This window comes from Entelurus aequoreus, linkage group LG08 (assembly GCF_033978785.1).
Source record: "Entelurus aequoreus isolate RoL-2023_Sb linkage group LG08, RoL_Eaeq_v1.1, whole genome shotgun sequence".
Lineage (NCBI taxonomy): Eukaryota > Metazoa > Chordata > Actinopteri > Syngnathiformes > Syngnathidae > Entelurus > Entelurus aequoreus.
In genome coordinates, this window is record NC_084738.1 from 81,983,740 (window position 1) to 82,004,046 (window position 20,307).

At 32.9% G+C, this 20,307-nt stretch overlaps 1 protein-coding gene across 2 annotated transcripts in view; it reads left to right on the forward strand.

Annotated features, from left to right (window-relative positions):
* The window catches only part of ap3b1a (adaptor related protein complex 3 subunit beta 1a), a 126,292-nt gene that overhangs the window by 103,376 nt on the left and 2,609 nt on the right, over positions 1-20,307 (forward strand). For both annotated transcript variants that reach the window (XM_062057420.1, XM_062057419.1), the window contains exons 23-26: positions 47-281; positions 1,543-1,627; positions 5,706-5,803; positions 11,538-11,667. In XM_062057420.1, coding sequence (XP_061913404.1) covers positions 47-281; positions 1,543-1,627; positions 5,706-5,803; positions 11,538-11,667 — 548 coding nt within the window. The remainder of the gene's footprint in view (positions 1-46; positions 282-1,542; positions 1,628-5,705; positions 5,804-11,537; positions 11,668-20,307) is intronic.

A 20,307-nucleotide genomic window follows, 5' to 3' on the forward strand; every position in this document is an offset into this window, starting at 1 on the left:
CGCGCTATCCTTATGTCTCAATCCGAGTTCTGTGCCGTCCGCCCAGGCCCAGGTCACAACGCCGACGTTCGGGCCGGTGGAGACCCACGAGCTGCTTCACCACATGACGGGGAAAGGCCTGTCGGCCAAGTACCACTTCCCCAGGCAGCCCTGCCTCTACCAGTCCAGCATGGTGGCCGTGCAGCTCACGCTCACCAACTGCTCCGACCGCACCTTGGAGGAGATCCACATCGGGGAGCGGAGCCCGGCCAGCCTCAAGATCCACTGTTTCAACCCCATCGGTGAGTGCGAAACATCCTGACTCTATTAGGATAGGTCTTTATAGGATAGGATAGGTCTTTATTGTCATTGCACAAGTACAACGAAACTATGTTTTCAGCACAAACCCGTTCAAACAAACAGTGTACAGGGTTACAGAACAGGAACGCTGATGGGTCGCCACGAGGCGCCCCGTAAAAGGTGGGGGAAAAGGTAAAACGCTGGGGAAGAAGATGAGTAAAAAAATACAGAGAGGGGAAGTTGGGGCCCTGGAGGTCAACTGCTGCTATGAAGCGCTGCCAGCCGTCCATCACCCCATTAAGCGGTGGTGAAGGCGTGGGGTGAGGGGGGGGTTGTGTGTATATGCCCATTGTCTTGGGTGTGTTGATGTAGTGTTCATGTTCATAGGCCTGGGGCCGTTCTGCATGCAAGCAAAAGTTTGACTCCAGGTGTCGTTGAGGAGGGAGGGAGGTCAAAAGCGTCCATCATTGAGGTGTCCTCTAGGATATTTTCAGAACAGCCTGCTCCTGTTGTTGCAGCGTCACGGCCATTCGAGGGAGTCAAATCGTAGATTAGGATTTTTGTTTTTCCGCGAGCAGACATTACGATGGCTTGTCTGTTCTATTCGTCCATGCTGGCCCTCATATCCAATTTTTGCCTTACCAGCTTTTCCGTGATGTGATCCATCTTGCGATTCAGTTCAGATATCGCCCCAGTCTGTGATGCCACAGCCCGGCCCAAACCTTCCATTGCGACGAAAGGCCTATTGTGGACTTTCTCTGCATACGGCGGCCATGTTTTCAAGTCCATCAGTATTACCGCAGCTGTTTGGTTAGCATCGATCAGAACACACACACGCACACACATTCTGCCGCCAAATCCGTCACGCGCGCGCACACGGCGTGAGCGGCCGATTGCGGCGCATTGATCGTGCATCGAAGGAAGCGGCGCAGGCAAACGGCGGGTGATTTGGAATCGATCGAGCCAAGACGAGGCTGGAGCTGACAGATCTTTATGGGAGAAGCCACAGTTTTGAATTGTTAGACGTTTGCAGGATTGCACACAAAACAACTTTGACACTTTTTAGGCTTCTTTCGTCCATGGGTTCTGTCGCACTTCATCTCCTCACCGGTTGTCCTGGAAACGGCACCCGCATGTGTCGGGAGATTGCCTTTCCAGCCTGAAAACAACAACAACGCCCGTCTGGTCCACTCTCTTTCTCCTGCTCCGCCCCTTGCCACGCCGCACTCGTAACCCCCCCACTCCGTCTCTTCTTCCCTACAGAGCGTTTGGAGCCAGGGGCCTCCGCGACAGTTTCCATGGGCGTGGACTTCTGCGACTCCACGCAAGCGGCAAACTTCCAGCTGTGGTAAAACGCGCCGGCATCAGATCAGATTTTCCTCACCTTTTAGTTTGTTATGCCGTTCGTTAGTGAGGCTTTGCAAAACAATGGACTTTGCAGAGGGGTGGCACATGTGCCAAGGGAAAAATCGATTGACATCCGAATTCTAAGTGTATTGATCATTTTGGAAAAAATCGTTTGAAAAACATTTTAATAATATATTTTTTTTTTTATAAGAATTCATCAATAATAATAATTTTTTTCTTTTTTTTTTCTTGAGAAATTAATATTAAAAAAAAAGTTTTTAGACCATTTCCATGCAACCAAGAGGGGTTTCTCTTACCTGTTACGAAAAAATTTGATTTAAATTGTTTTACCAAATATTACCAACAAAAATCGATTTAATAACATTTTAATAATATATATTTTTTAATAAGAATTCATTAGTAATAATATATATATATTTTTTCCCCTGTAAGAATTCATTTAAAAAAACATGTTTTTAGACCATTTCCATGCAACCAAAAGGGGCTTCTCTAACCTGTAACCTCTTACAAAAAAGTTTCATTTAAATTATTTTACCAAATATTACAAAAGAAAACAATGGATTTAAAAACATTTTAATAAAATATATTTTTTATAGGAATTCATTAATATTTTTTTTTTCTAAAGGAATTAATTTAAAGAAATTTGTTTTTAGACCATCTTCATGCAACCAAGAGGGGCTTTTCTAACCTGTAACCTCTAACGAAAAAGTTTCATTTAAATTATTTTACCAAATATTACCCAAAAAAATGGATTAAAAACATTTTAATTATATATTTTTTGATAAGATCTAACGAAAAAGTTTCATTTAAATTATTTTACCAAATATTACCAAAAAAAATGGATTAAAAACATTTTAATTATATATTTTTTATAAGAATTCATTAATAATAGTAATGTATTTATATATGTTTTGCTTTAAGAATACATTTTTAAAAACATGTTTTTAGACCATTTCCATGCAACCAAGAGGGGCTTCTCTAAACTGTAACCTCTTACGAAAAAGTTTAATTAAAATTATTTTATCAAATATTACCAAAAACATCGATTTAAAAACATTTTAATAATATATATTTTTAAATAAGAATTCATTAATAATAATATATATATATATTTTATTTTATATAAGAGTTCATTTAAAAAAATGTTTTTAGACCATCTTCATGCAACCAAAAGGAACTTTTCGAACCTGTAACCTGTTTTGAAAAAGTTTCATTCTAATTATTATAACAAATAACACATTAAAAAAAATAAAAACAATTCTAAATTACAATTTTTAAAATATTATTTTTTAAATTATTTTTAAGAATCAGTTTTTAAAAAGACATTTTTTGTCCATCACCAGGCAACCAGAAGGAGCTTTTCGAACTTGTTTTGAAAAAGTTTAATTCTAATTATTATAACAAATAACACTTACATTTCTAGACCAACGTTGATTATAAGTTTTATTTTTTGTTTGTTTGTTTTATTCCCTTTGTGTCATAAAAACGTTATTAACACACGAAATATGCAATATTTTCCCCAAAAAATATTTCAAATTGTAATATTTGATGACAAGTAATGAGAAGTAATTCGAGCCTTAAATATGTCAATAATTCATAACAACATTGATTTTAATTCATTATTATTTTTTGAGTGACGAAAGTTTAAAAAAAAATACCACTAAAGTTCTCAGGGATCCAAAAGGGTCCCACTCATAATATTGTTAAAAATAATTCATACATTATTTTTTATTTTACTTTTAACACTTAAATCTCGATACCAACGTTGATTATAAGTTGTAATTTTTTGTTTGTTTGTTTGTTTTATTCCCTTGTGTGTCATAAAAACATTGTTATTAAAACACAAACTATGCAATATTTTCCCCAAAAAATATTTCCAAATGTAATATTTGATGTGAAGTAGTTGCAGCCTTAAATATGTCAATAATTCATAACATTGATTTTGATTCCTTAGTATTTTGTGAGCGATGAAAGTGAAAAATCCCACGAAAGTTCTCAGGGATCAAAAAGGGCCCCACTCATAAAATTATTAAAAATAATTATTTTGTAAAATTTTACTTTTAACACATGAATTTCGAGATTAATGTTGATTATAAGTTTTTATTATTTGTTTATTTTGTGTTTGTTTTATTCCCTTTGTGTCATAAAAACTTTGTTATTAACACACAAAATAAGGCAATATTTTCCATTTAAGTTTTCAGGGACCCAAAAGGGCCCCACTCATAAAATTGTTAAAAATAATTCTTACATAATTTTTTATTTTACTTTTAACACTTCAATTTCGAGACCAACGTTGATTATAAGTTTTTATTATTTGTTTATTTTTTTGTTAGTTTGTTTTATTCCCTTTGTGTCATAAAAACACAAAATATACAATATTTTTCCCACATTTTTTTTCAAAATGTAATATTTGATGTGAAGTAATTTGAGCCTTAAATATGTAAAAAATTCATAAAAACATTGATTTTAGTTTCTATATTATTTTTTGAGTGATGAAAGAAAAAAATCCCACTAAAGTTCTCAGGGATCCAAAAGGGCCCCACTCATAAAATTGTTAAAAATAATTCATATTATTTTTTATTTTACTTTTAACACTTAAATTTCGAGAATAACATTAATTATACGTTTTTATTTTTTGTTTGTTTGTTTTATTCCTTTTGTTTCAGAAAAACGTTATTAACACACAAAATATGCAATGTTTTCCCAAAAAATTTTTTTTCTAAATGTACTATTTGATGTGAAAAAAATCCCACTAAAGTTCTCAGGGACCCAAAAGGGCCCCACTCATAAAATTGTTAAAAATAATTCAAATATTATTTTTTATTTTACTTTTAACACTTCAATTTCGAGACCAACGTTGATTATACGTTTTTATTATTTGTTTATTTTTTGTTAGTTTGTTTTATTGCCATTGTGTCATAAAAACACAAAATATGCAATATTTTTCCACAAATTTTTTTCAAAATGTAATATTTGATGTGAAGTAATTGGAGCCTTAAATATGTAAATAATTCATAAAAACATTGATTTTAGTTTCTATATTATTTTTTGAGTGATGATAGAAAAAAATCCCACTAAAGTTCTCAGGGATCCAAAAGGGCCCCACTCATAAAATTGTTAAAAATAATTCATATTATTTTTTATTTTACTTTTAACACTTAAATTTCGAGAATAACATTAATTATACGTTTTTATTTTTTGTTTGTTTGTTTGTTTTATTCCTTTTGTTTCAGAAAAACGTTATTAACACACAAAATATGCAATGTTTTCCCCAAAAATTTTTTTCAAAATGTAATATTTGATGTGAAAAAAATCCCACTAAAGTTCTCAGGGACCCAAAAGAACCCCACTCATAAAATTGTTAAAAATAATTCAAATATTATTTTTTATTTTACTTTTAACACTTAAATTTCGAGACCAACGTTGTTATAAGTTTTTATTATTTGTTTATTTTTTTGTTAGTTTGTTTTATTCCCTTTGTGTCATAAAAACACAAAATATGAAATATTTTCCCCCAAAATTTTTTCAAAATGTAATATTTCATGTGAAGTAATTGGAGCCTTAAATATGTAAATAATTCAGAACAACATTGGTTTTAGTTTCTATATAATTTTTTGAGTGATGAAAAAAAAATCCCACTAAAGCGCCCCACTCATAAAATTGTTAAAAATATTTCATATTATATTGTTTTTACCTTAACACTTAATTTTCCAGACCAACTTCTGAGTGCTTTTTCAATCAAGCAGCTTAAGACGTACATGTTCAGGTTCAGGAGTGATAATCTAGTTTACCCTCGCCCACACTTTCATTGCCTTCCCCCCTCGCTGGCCGCTCCGTGCCGGCGTTCCCACTTGAGACATCAGCAACGATTGATCCCCGCTTCCCCGAGATAACAATTATTCCCTCCGATAATCGAGCCCGGACAGAATCTACCCGCTAAACGCCGATCAATAACCTTATCAGAAAATCTGCCCGGGACGCAGGAATCAATCCTGCCAGAAGAGAAAAGAAAATGTGTGGGAAGACGTGCGTACTTTCAACACTTTTTGTCCCCCCAGCACCAAAGAGGACCGCTTCAGTGTTTCCATCCAGCCTGCAGTCGGGGAGCTGCTGATGTCCTGCAGCCTGACAGAGGAGGACTTCTGCAGGGAGCAGAGTGAGTCCACACCCACAACAACAACAACACAATTTAGCCACAAAGCAACACCTTCCTTTTTGTTTGCTATTATGCTAAATTTGGTGGAAACTACACTGCAAAAAGTCAGTGTTCAAAAACAAGAAAAAAAATTAGGGGTATTTTATTTGAACTAAGCAATATTATCTGCCAATAGAACAAGAAAATTTGGCTTGTCAAGACTTTCCAAAACAAGTAAAATTAGCTAACCTCAATGAACCCAAAAATACCTTAAAATAAGTATGTTCTCACTAATAACAAGTGTACTACTATATAATAATAATAATAATAATAATATATTTTATTTGTAAAAAAGCACTTTACATTGAGTAAACAACCTCAAAGTACTACAGTGTATTAAAAAATAAAAATAAAATAATAAAAGAAATAAAAAGATTTAAAAAAATAAATAAAATTAAAGCTACAAGCAGCGATGGACGGGACCGACTTTGAGGGCTCACAAAATCCAAGCCGGAGCAGTAATTAAAACTCTTTCATCAACTTTTAATCGGAAGGGTTCAATCTCTCTCCTGTGCTAATTTGAAGCCGACACGACAAACGCGCTCAGAGGAGATAATGTTTGAAAAAAGGTGACTGTTTTTACACAACTTTTGTTTTGAAGGGGGAATTGCAAACTTCGTGTTGATTTTTGCTGGTGGTTGTCAGTGTATGAAATATAGGTCTAAGTGAGACCTACATAGAGGTTTTTGTTTCATGTCTCTACGACATTCCTACTGGGAGTTACAGGCAGTTTTGTCTGTGTTTTCTTCCTAGCTAGAGGGCAATTTTGAGTTTTGGGGTTTGGTTTATTTGATTAGATCGCAATTTTCACCAGTCCTGATGTGTGTGTCCAATTTGGTGAGTTTTGAAGCATGTTAAGGGGGTCAAATTACAGCACAAAGAGGCGGCGGTATAATAATAAAACGCTAGAAATACAATAGGGTCCTCTGTCCCAAAGGGACTCGGTCCCTAATAAAAACTAAAACAGCCAAATAGCTAGAAGTAGTATGCATATATCTAAAAATAAAAATAAAAAGGCTTTTTTAAAAATAAGTCTGTGGTGCCCTCAGGTGGTCAGGGAGAGCGTTCCACAGGCTGGGAGCGGCGGAGCAGAAAGCCCGGTCTACCATTGTTATTTGAGGTAGAGGGGGGCATTTCCAAATGTAACTTAGATATTGGGTTTCACTATGTAAAGCGCTTTGAGTCACTAGAGAAAAGCGCTATATAAATATAATTCACTTCACTTCACAATTGTGTCAAAGTCATGATTTTTTTTTTCCATGCTTGGAATAAGAAATGATTACTTTAAAAAAGTAGTTTTATACTTGTGAGTGTTGATGATATTCTAGTTTCAAGCATGTTTTACTCAATATAGGTCATCAAATCTCAGCAACAAGCTGTAATATCTTACTGAGATAATTTAGGACCAAAACACTTAAAACAAGTAAAACACTCTAACATCAAATCTGTGTAGTGAGAAGAATTATCTTATCAGACAGAAAATAAGCAAATATCACCCTTATTTGAGATATTTCATCTTACTTAGATTTCAGTTTTTGCAGTGTAGTGTTGTCTTGGTACCAAAATGTATTTTGATACTTTTCGCTACTTTTCAAAATAAAGGGAAGCACAAAAAAATGGCATTATTGTCTTTATTTTAACAAAAAAATCTTAGGATACATGAAACATATGTTTATTATTATAATTTAGTCCTTAAATAAAATAGTGAACGTACTAGACAACTTGTCTTTTAGTAGTAAGTAAACCAACAAAGGCTCCTAATTAGTCTTCTGACGTATGCAGTAACATATTGTCATTTATAATTTTATTATTTTGTCAACATTATGAGGGACAAACTGTAAAAAGGGCGTAACAGGGGGGTGTATATTGTAGTGTCCCGGAAGAGTTAGTGCTGCAAGGGGTTCTGGGTATTTGTTCTGTTGTGTTTATGTTGTGTTACGGTGCGGATGTTCTCCTGAAATGTGTTTGTCATTCTTGTTTGGTGTGGGTTCACAGTGTGGCGCATGTTTGTAACAGTGTTAAAGTTGTTTATACCTCCACCCTCAGTGTGACCTGTATGGCTGTTGACCAAGTATGCCTTGCTTTCACTTGTGTGTGTGAAAAGCCGTAGATATTATGTGACTGGGCCGGCACGCAAAGGCAGTGCCTTTAAGGCACGCCCCCAATATTGTTGTCTGGGCGGAAATCGGGAGAAATTCGGGAGAATGGTTGCCCCGGGAGATTTTCGGGAGGGGCACTGAAATTCGGGAGTCTCCCGGGAAAATGGGGAGGGTTGGCAAGTATGACTGGGAGACGCAACTGCTCTGTACTTCTCCCTACGTCCGTGTACCACTCCGTACAGCTGCGTTTTAAAATGTCATACATTTTACTTTTTGAAACCGATACCGATAATTTCCGATATTACATTTTAAAGCATTTATCATCTCTAATGATGACCACGCTCATGTTGTCTGTATTTTTATTCGAGGAAGCCTGCACAGGTCATGAAGGTTTTAGCACCAATTAATTTTTTCAAAAGATGAAAGTTTAAAAAAAAAAAATCCCACTAAAGTTCTCAGAGACTCAAAAAATTCATAAAATTGATAAAAATAATTCATACATTATTTTTTATTTTACTTTTAACACTTACATTTTGAGACCAACGTTGATTAGAAGTTTTGTATTATTTGTTTATATGTTTTATTCCCTTTGTGTCATAAAAACGTTAACACACGAAATATGCAATATTTTCCCCAAAAAATATTTCAAAATGTAATATTTGATGTGAAAAAAATCCCTCTAAAGTTCTCAGGGACCCAAAAGGGCCCCACTCATAAAATTGTTAAAAATAATTAATAAATTATTTTTTATTTTAATTTTAACACTTAAATTTCGAGAATAACGTTAATTATACGTTTTTTTTTTGTTTGTTTGTTTTATTCCTTTTGCGTCATAAAAACATTATTAACACATTAAATATGCAAAAAATATTTCAAAATGTAATACTTAATGCGAAGTAATTGGAGTCTTAAATATGTCAATAATTCCTAACATTGATTTTAAATCATTATTATTTTTTGAGTGATGAAAGTTAAAAAAAAAATCCCACTAAAGTTCTCGGAGACCCAAAAGGGCCCCACTCATAAAATTGTTAAAAATAATTCATACATTATTTTTTATTTAACTTTTAACACTTAAATTTCGAGACCAACGTTGATTATAAGTTTGTATTATTTGTCTATTTTTTGTTAGTTTGTTTTATTCTCTTTGTGTCATTAAAACGTTGTTATTAACACACAAAATATGCAACATTTTCCCCAAAAAATATTTCAAAATGTAATATTTAATGCGAAGTAATTGGAGCCTTAAATATGTCAATAATTCATAACAACATTGATTTTGATTCATTATTATTTTGTGAGCGATGAAAGTTAAAAAAAACAAATACAAATAAATCCCCCTTAAGTTCTCAGGGACCCAAAAGGGCCCCACTCATAAAATTGTTAAAAATAATTCATACATTATTTTTTATTTTACTTTTAACACTTAAATTTTGAGACCAACGTTGATTAGAAGTTTTTATTATTTGTTTATATGTTGTTTGTTTTATTCCCTTTGTGTCATAAAAACGTTAACACACGAAATATGCAATATTTTCCCCAAAAAATATTTCAAAATGTAATATTTGATGTGAAAAAAATCCCTCTAAAGTTCTCAGGGACCCAAAAGGGCCCCACTCATAAAATTGTTAAAAAATAATTAATAAATTATTTTTTATTTTAATTTTAACACTTAAATTTCGAGAATAACGTTAATTATAAGTTGTTGTTTTTTGTTTTTTTTTTATTCCTTTTGCGTCATAAAAACATTATTAACACATGAAATATGCAAAAAATATTTCAAAATGTAATACTTAATGCGAAGTAATTGGAGTCTTAAATATGTCAATAATTCATAACATTGATTTTAAATCGTTATTATTTTTTGAGTGATGAAAGTAAAAAAAAAAATCCCACTAAAGTTCTCAGAGACCCAAAAGGGCCCCACTCATAAAATTGTTAAAAATAATTCATACATTATTTTTTATTTTACTATTAACACTTAAATTTCGAGACAAACGTTGATTATAAGTTTTTATTATTTATTTATTTTTTGTTGGTTTGTTTTATTCTCTTTGTGTCATTAAAACGTTGTTATTAACACACAAAATATGCAACATTTTCCCCAAAAAATATTTCAACATGTAATATTTAATGCAAAGTAATTGGAGCCTTAAATATGTCAATAATTCATAACAACATTGATTTTGATTCATTATTATTTTGTGAGCGATGAAAGTTAAAAAAATAAATAAAAATGAATCCCCCTTAAGTTCTCAGGGACCCAAAAGGGCCCCACTCATAAAACTGTTAAAAATAATTCATACATTATTTTTTATTTTACTTTTAACACTTAAATTTTGAGACCAACGTTGATTAGAAGTTTTTATTATTTGTTTATATGTTTGTTTTATTCCCTTTGTGTCATAAAAACGTTAACACACGAAATATGCAATATTTTCCCCAAAAAATATTTCAAAATGTAATATTTGATGTGAAAAAAATCCCTCTAAAGTTCTCAGGGACCCAAAAGGGCCCCACTCATAAAATTGTTAAAAATAATTAATAAATTATTTTTTATTTTAATTTTAACACTTAAATTTCGAGAATAACGTTAATTATAAGTTTTTTTTTGTTTTGTTTTTATTTTATTCCTTTTGCGTCATAAAAACATTATTAACACATGAAATATGCAAAAAATATTTCAAAATGTAATACTTAATGCGAAGTAATTGGAGTCTTAAATATGTCAATAATTCATAACATTGATTTTAAATCATTATTATTTTTTGAGTGATGAAAGTAAAAAAAAAAATCCCACTAAAGTTCTCAGAGACCCAAAAGGGCCCCACTCATAAAATTGTTAAAAATAATTCATACATTATTTTTTATTTAACTTTTAACACTTAAATTTCGAGACCAACGTTGATTATAAGTTTGTATTATTTGTCTATTTTTTGTTAGTTTGTTTTATTCTCTTTGTGTCATTAAAACGTTGTTATTAACACACAAAATATGCAACATTTTCCCCAAAAAATATTTCAAAATGTAATATTTAATGCGAAGTAATTGGAGCCTTAAATATGTCAATAATTCATAACAACATTGATTTTGATTCATTATTATTTTGTGAGCGATGAAAGTTAAAAAAACCAAATACAAATAAATCCCCCTTAAGTTCTCAGGGACCCAAAAGGGCCCCACTCATAAAATTGTTAAAAATAATTCATACATTATTTTTAAAAAAAATTTTAACACTTAAATTTCGAAAATAACCTTAATTATAAGTTTTTATTTTTTGTTTGTTTGTTTTATTCCCTTTGCGTCATAAAAACATTGTTGTTAACACACGAAATATGCAATATATTCCCCAAATTGTTTTTCAAAATGTAATATTTGATGTGAAAAAAATCCCACTCAAGTTCTCAGGGACCCAAAAGGGCCCCACACACATAAAATTGTTAAAAATAATTCATACATTATTTTTTATTTTACTTTCAACACTTAAATTTCGAGACCAATGTTGATTATAAGTTTTTATTATTTGTTTATTTTTTGTGTCACAATGAATTCACTTCTCCACCCAAATGTGTCAGCGTTTTGTTCTACGCCAACAGGTAAACTCCTGGGCATGAACGAGACCTCGGCGACCATCGCCACGCCGACCTCGGACGTCTCTGTCACCGAGCGGGTGCTGTCGGCGGCCAACGTGGGCGCGGTGGCGTCCTCCGAGCAGCGCCTCCACAGGTGACCATGCCGATAGGAGGCCTGGGGAATGCCTGCCTGTGTAATTGGTGTACACATAGTGTGCTAATGAGCTTCCTCCTCTGTCACGCACACCTGATAGATAATTAGACGTCGCTCTGCTTCCCCCCCACTCCATCTCAGCACCCCATCTGTCTCCCCTTCACTTCCTCTTTGTCTTCCCTCCTGTCACCGTGCTGGGGATTATTTCCCGTAGATTTAACCTGGGGAGGAAAGGACGTGAGCGGGAGGGAGGGAGGGGGGAGATGCGAACTAACCCGAGGGCGCGCGCCAGCTGAAAGACTGGAGTGGAAATCAATGTCCACGCGTCCATATTTCACTTGGCTCGTCCACCGCACGTCCGTCCCGTCCCGCAGGAAAGCACGGAAATAGAAAGAGTCCGTTCCAGGGTCAAACCGTCACCACTATTACACTGGAATTAAAGGTAGCATAGATCACTGGCATTTTTATTTATAAAGCCAGAGAATAAAATAAGGTCACCTCTGGCTAGTGTTTGTTAGCATTAGCACAGTCCCTTGTTTAGAATAGAGTTTTATTGTCATTATTACAGTGAACGATTCTGAGGTCTCAAGGTTGGCAAGTATGATGAAAAGACTCCTACAGACGTCACTCATTGGGCGGTTTAGTGAGTATCAATTGTTTTAGTTATGTTGTGAAACTTACAAATGTGCTTGGAGTGATGGCTGAAGAATCCTTTCTCGCAAATACACTATGAACGGTTATACTTCCGGTTCAAGGCGCGGAACAGGAAGTACTTTAGTGGAATTTCTTGCTTTATCAATGGGGTTGGGACCATCAGTTGTGTTGTGAATGAGAAGGTGCGTACAAACTTCTGGCCTGTACTGTGTGTGTGTGTGTGTGTGTCTGTATACAGTGTATATACTGTATATACACTATAACCACATAAATATATATACACTATAACCACATATACATTTATATAAACCACATATAAATATATATACACTATAACCACATGTAAATATATATACACTATAAACACATATAAATATGTATACACTATAACCACATAATAATATATATACAATATAACCACATACAAAAAAAATATATACACTATAACCACGTATAAATATATATACACTATAACCACATATAAATATATATAAACCACATATAAATATATATAAACTATACCCACATATAAATACTGTATATATACACTATAACCACATATAAATATATATAAGCCACATTTAAATATATATACACTATAAGCCACATATAAATATATATACACTATAAACATATATAAATATATATATAAACCACATATAAATATATATAAACCACATATAAATATATATAGACTATAACCTCATATAAATATATATAAACCACATATAAATATATATAAACTATACCCACATATAAATACTGTGTATATACACTATAACCACATATAAATATGTATACACTATAACCACATATAAATATATATACACTATAACCACATATAAATATATATAAGCAACATTTAAATATATATACACTATAAGCCACATATAAATATATATACACTATAAACATATATAAATATATATAAACAACATATAAATATATATAAACCACATCTAAATATATATATACTATAACCACATATAAATATATATAAACCACATATAAATATATATAGACTATAACCACATATAAATATATATACACTATAAACATATATAAATATATATAAACCACATATAAATATATATAAACCACATCTAAATATGTATACACTATAACCACATATAAATATATATAGACTATAACCACATATAAATATATATAAACCACATATAAATATATATAGACTATAACCACATATAAATATATATACACTATAACCACATATAAATGTATATACACTATAACCACATATACATATATATAAGCCACATTTAAATATATATACACTATAAGCTGCATATAAATATATATACACTATAAGCACATATAAATATATATAGACTATAACCACATATAAATATATATAGACTATAACCACATATAAATATAAATAGACTATAACCACATATAAATATATATACACTATAACCACATATAAATATATATAAATATAACCACATATAAATATATATAAATATAACCACATATAAATATATATACATTATAACCACATATAAATGTATATACACTATAACAACATATAAATATATATAAACCACATTTAAATATATGTACACTATAAGCCACACATAAATATATATACACTATAAACACATGTAAATATATATAAACCACATATAAATATATATAAACCACATCTAAATATATATACACTATAACCACATATAAATATATACAAACCACATATAAATATATATAGACTATAACCACATATAAATATATATACACTATAATCACATATAAATATATATAGACTATAACCACATATAAATATATATAGACTATAACCACATATAAATATATATAGAATATAACCACATATAAATATATATACACTATAATCACATATAAATATATATAGACTATAACCACATATAAATATATATACACTATAATCACATATAAATATATATAGACTATAACAACATATAAATATATATACACTATAACCACATATCGGTGTGTGAATGTGTGTGTGAATGGGTGAATGTGGAAATACTGTCAAAAGCGTTTTGAGTACCATGAAGGTAGAAAAGCGCTATACAAGTAAAACCCATTTATCATTTATTTATATAAATATATATACACTATTACCACATATGAATATATATAACTAACCACATTTAAATATATATAGACTATAACCACATATAAATATATATAAACCACATATAAATATATATAGACTATAACCACATATAAATATATATAAACCACATATAAATATATATAAACCACATATAAACATATATGGACTATAACCACATATAAATATATATAAACCATATATAAATATATATATAAACCACATATAAGTATATATAACCACATATAAACCTGCTTGATGCTTGGAAGAGTTGCTGGGGATCATCAATGTTGGTTGAGATCAGGCAGAGGTTGAGCTGAGCCATGATTTTATGGCAGTTTTAAAATGTAGTAGTGAAGTTTGAATGTTAAGGTGTGTCGGGGAGTGCGTTCATTCCACTGTGTGCTGGCAAAATAGTAGAATGCATTTTTTCCCATGAGAGTCTTGAATTTGGGGGGCACGATTAAGATTTGTATGCTTTTTGTTTCTCGCGCACCCGTATTTATTGAAAACGTCAACAGCAGCAACAAAAATACTCTAATTATATCTCCTCTTTATCGTCAACTACACCTGCTGACAAATATTGTAATGATGTTGCTGTTTTATCTTCTTTTGTTTGTTTTTTTAACCTCATTTATGATCTTTGTTGTCCCTGGCAAAGAGATGTTTCACTGTGCTCCTCTGCACTTCCCCTATTGACCAGCAGGGTGCAGCACTGCTTCTCCCAGAGAGGCAGGTTGTGTGGGGTTGGGGGGCAGAAACCGCCAAATTGATTGCTGGAAGGCAGGATGGCAATAAATCAAGCAGGAAAGCAAATGTAGAAAACGCTGTTCTTGTTTGTGTCTAAACAGGCGGAATAAAATAAATGTGCTCCATTTTTCAGTCCGTTTGAAGGCAAATGTGATCGAGTGGGTTTTTTTCCCCCCCCTAAAACAAGCTTTCGCTTCAGTTTGCACTTTGTTTAAATCATAATTGTCTTGAATTTTCCGCTTTTTAGTGAATTGCTGAGGAGACGTCAGCGGTTAAACAGCAACGCCTTGTCAAATGTGCCTTTTTTTTTTTTGGCCCCCATTGAAGGCGTCACGCTTCCATACTGGTCCTGGCCAGTATAGAAGGTCTAGTCCGCCATGGCTGACCGCTCCTCTTAAAGGGGAACTACACTGCTTTTGGAACTTTGCCTTTCGTTCACAATCATTGTGTAAGACAAGAACACACATGTTTTTTTTGGTTGTGAGTTCAAACCCCCGCCGAGTCATACCAAAGACTATAAAAATGGGAGCCATGACCTCCCTGCACACAGCATCAAGGGTTGGAATTGGGTGTTAAATCACCAAAAATGATTCCCGGGCGCCGCCACCGCTGCTGCTCACTGCTCCCCTCACCTCCCAGGGGGTGAACAAGGAGATGGGTCAAATGCAGAGGACAAATTTCACCACACCTAGTGTGTGTGTGACAATCATTGGTACTTTAACTTAACTTTAACTTAGCTCTCTCTGTTAAAAATAGTTCCTAACATTGGCGCTTATAATATACGGAGCCCCTAAAGGGACATGGGGGAATTTTTTTTTGTTATAATTTTTATTTTTATTTTATTTTTTTAAGACATGTATCTCGTGCGCACGAGAAAGTTTCTCGTGCACACGAGATACATGTCTAAAAAAAAAAAATTATAACAAAAAAAAATTCCCCCATGTCCCTTTAGGGGCTCCGTAATAATAACAATATTCCTGATAATTGATTAGTATTCAGGTTATGTAAATGGGGTATTGTGGCCATTTTTGGAAGGTCTTATTGGCGGAATAGTGTAATTATACTCCCAGTAGCTTGCCCTCTTCTTCTGGGAAAAAAACCCCCAAAAAACATATTATAAATTTATTTTTTATAACTTTATAAAAAGTTTCCTGTGCGCACGAGATACATGTCTAAAAAAAAAAAAAAAAAAAAATTATAAAAAAAACATTTATATATATATATATATATATATATATATATATATATATATATATATATATATATATATATATATATATATATATATATATATATATATTTTTTTTTTTAGTCATGTATCTCGTGCGCACAAGAAAGTATCTCGTGCGCACAAGAAAGTTTCTCGTGCGCACGAGATACATGTCTAAAAAAAAAAAAAATTATCACAAAAAAAAATTCCCCCATGTCCCTTTAGGGGCTCCGTAATAATAACAATATTCCTGATAATTGATTAGTATTCAGGTTATGTAAATGGGGTATTGTGGCCATTTTTGGAGGGTCTTATTGGCGGAATAGTGTAATTATACTCCCAGTAGCTTGCCCTATTCTTCTGGGAAAAAAAACCCCAAAAAACATATTATGAATTTATTTTTTATAACTTTATAAAAAGTTTCTCGTGCGCACGAGATACATGTCTAAAAAAAAAAAAAATAATAATAATAAAAACATTTATATATATGTATATATATATATATATATATATATATATATATATATATTTGTATTATTATTATTATTTTTTTTTAGTCATGTATCTCGTGCGCACAAGAAAGTTTCTCGTGCGCACGAGATACATGTCTAAAAAAAAAAAAAAAATTATCACAAAAAAAAATTCCCCCGTGTCCCTTTAGGGGCTCCGTAATAATAACAATATTCCTGATAATTGATTAGTATTCAGGTCGTGTAAATGGAGTATTGTGGCCATTTTTGGAGGGTCTTATTGGCAGAATAGTGTAATAATACTCCCAGTAGCTTGCCCTATTCTTCTGGGAAAAAAAAAAAAGAACATATATTATTATAAATTTATTTTTTATTTTTTTATAACTTTATAAAAAGTTTCTCATGTCTAAAAAAAAAAAAATTATAAAAAAACATTTATATATATATATATATTTGTTTTAGACATGTTTCTCGTGCGCACGAGATACATGTCTAAAAAAATAAATACAATTATTTAAAAAAAAAAAAAATTTTGTAACTTTATAAAAAGACATGAGATACATGTCTAAAAAAATAAAATAAAATTATAAAAAAACATTTTTTTTTAGAACTTTATAAAAACTTTCTCGTGCGCACGAGATACATGTCTAATGTTAGAATATATATTTTTTAAAAATTATTACATAAGGATTGTGAACGATGGGCAAAATTATCAAGTTTTCAATAAAATTCAAGTGCAAATAAAAACACAGCTCCACCACTTTAGTTATAATTTTTGCGCTTCCAAAACTTCCATACCAATTTAGCCCCGGACTTCTTCTGTTTGTTTGATGTTGTCATCACTGCCACGAGTGGTGGAAACGTGTATTACAGCCGAGTATCGCCGCGACACCCCTCCCGCTGTGGTGTAAAGGTGAGGCGGGTGGGGGTTGAAGGGGCGGCAGATGGCACACCCGGGCTCTCCGAACTGAAGAGAATCACAGATAATTGGAGAGCGCCGCTCCGCCGCGACCCAGACGATCGATGCCAATCTGCCCGCCATGGCTGCCACGCGGTCTGCCTTCCATACAATTAATTCGCTGTTCCGGGCCCGACTGTGGCGAGGGTGCGCGGGAATACCAATGAGCCATTTAGGCCGCCGCCCTCCCCCCGTGGTCCTGTCCTTTTTGGAGGGGGGGGGGTGAAAAACATATTTACACTTGGATATCAACCGCGGTCTCCAGAGAGGGGATAAAAGCAGCCTAGGGGTGATGTTAACCAGCCCGGATTTATTTCCTAAATCCATTAGCGGGGCCGCGGGGGCCACATGAGACGCCCGCAGGCGGAGGATCTCGCCCCGTGTCGCCCGCTTAAGCCCATAAAAGCGCTATTAGCTTGTAGCGGCTAGCAAAGGGATGATGTGTCCTGCAGAAGTGGCTAATATTTTAATTAAGGCTTCTCTCTCCCCTCCCACAAATAAACTCTGCCGGCGCCCCCGGGAGAGCCGGCAGCGCTCGCTCCTTAACCTGCTAATTGCACCAATTGTGTCCGGCGGCAGGCGGGGGGCTCTTGACAGGCTTTAGTCGGGCCTAAGTGGGGGCCCTTTATGGACTGTTTGTCAGGACTAGGCGGGGGTCTTTGTCGCGGGGATGTAACGCTAAATGGGGGCAGATGGCCGACCACGTGGGGACCCCCGGCATGCAAAGAAATAGGGGCTGTGGGGGGCGCGTCGGGTCAGTGGCGACCATGTGCGCCCCGGGTCTGCTCCCGTTTCCACGGCGACGTGGGAAAGAGAATTCCCCCACTGGGACCGGGGCGCACCCTTTGTTTCATCACGGTCCCACAGGCTCACACTGGATAGACACCCACAGTCCATAAAAACGGCTAAGCGTTCTGTTTGAGTGGCGGGGCGGGGGGGAGGGGGGCGTGGCCCTCGCCCGATGAGCTGTCAATCAGCGGGATAATAGACTGACTGTCGCCGCCATGGCTCTACTTCCACACACATTGCTGTGATTTAAACAATAAATTAAAAACACGATAGTCTGCTTGTGATTTTGTATTTGTTTTTGACACCCCTACTATGTATATATATTTATTTATATGTTTGTATATATATATATATATATATATATATATGGGTGTATAAAAATGTATGTGCGTGCGTGTGTGTGTGTATATATATGTGTGTGTGTGTGTGTGTATATATATATATATATATATGTGTGTATGTATATACAAATACGTGTATATATGTACGTAAATGTGTATACACACACATATACGTATATATATATATATACATAATTGTGTGTGTATATATATATATACAGTATATATATATATATATATATATATATATATATATATATATATATGAAAACGTGTGTCTATGTGTGTGTATATATATATGTGTGTGTATATGTATACTATATCTATAAATGTGTATACACTCATATATATATGTATATATATATATATATATATATATATATATATATATACTGTGTATATATATATATATATATATATATATATTTATTTATTTTTTTTATGTAAAAAAAAAACAACAGAAATTAAGTATTTATGCACTGATTTTTTTCCTGCTCTGATTTTTTACACTGCATTTTAAAACACTGTCATTTAACAAACTGAATTTTTAAACACACACATTTTTCTCCCAAATGTTTATTCAATAAAATTGTTAGCATCATTTTATGTAAAAAAAAACAAAAACAAAAAAACTGAAATTAAGTATTTATGCACCGTTTTGTTTTTTTTGCTCTGATTTTTTTACACTGTATTTTAAAACACTGTCATTTGACAAACTGAAATTTTTAAACACGCACATTTTGCTCCCAAATTCTTATTCAATAAAATTGTCAGCATAATTTAATGTAAAAAATTCAGTATTTCTCCACTGAATTTTTCCGCCACTAAATTTTTACAGGCTGAATTTTAAAACACTGAATTTTGCCAAACTGATTTTTTAAACACAAATGTTGCTCACCAATTTTTATGCCATGAAATTGTCAGCATAATTTGAACGAAAGAAAAAAATGAATTATTCCTGCACTAATTTTTTACACAAATATTTTTATGCACCAAATTTTTACACACTCAGTTTTATTCAATGAACTTGTCAGCATAATGTGAAGATAATGTCAATGAGGGATTTCTAATCACTGCTATGTTGGAATTCTTATTAATATTGATACTGTTGTTTATATTATTCATTTTTGTTTGACTACTTTTGGATTGTTTTGTGTCATGTTTGTGTGTCCTCTCAATTGCTCTGTTGATTGCTATTCTGAATGTTGCTTGAATTGTATTATTATGGTATTATTATACCAAAATTATGGTATTATTTTGTTGGACTGATTGATTAAAAAAAAAATAATAATAATAATAATGTGTAAAATTTAAATTGACAAATTCAGTGTGTCCAAAAAAAGCTTTGGTAA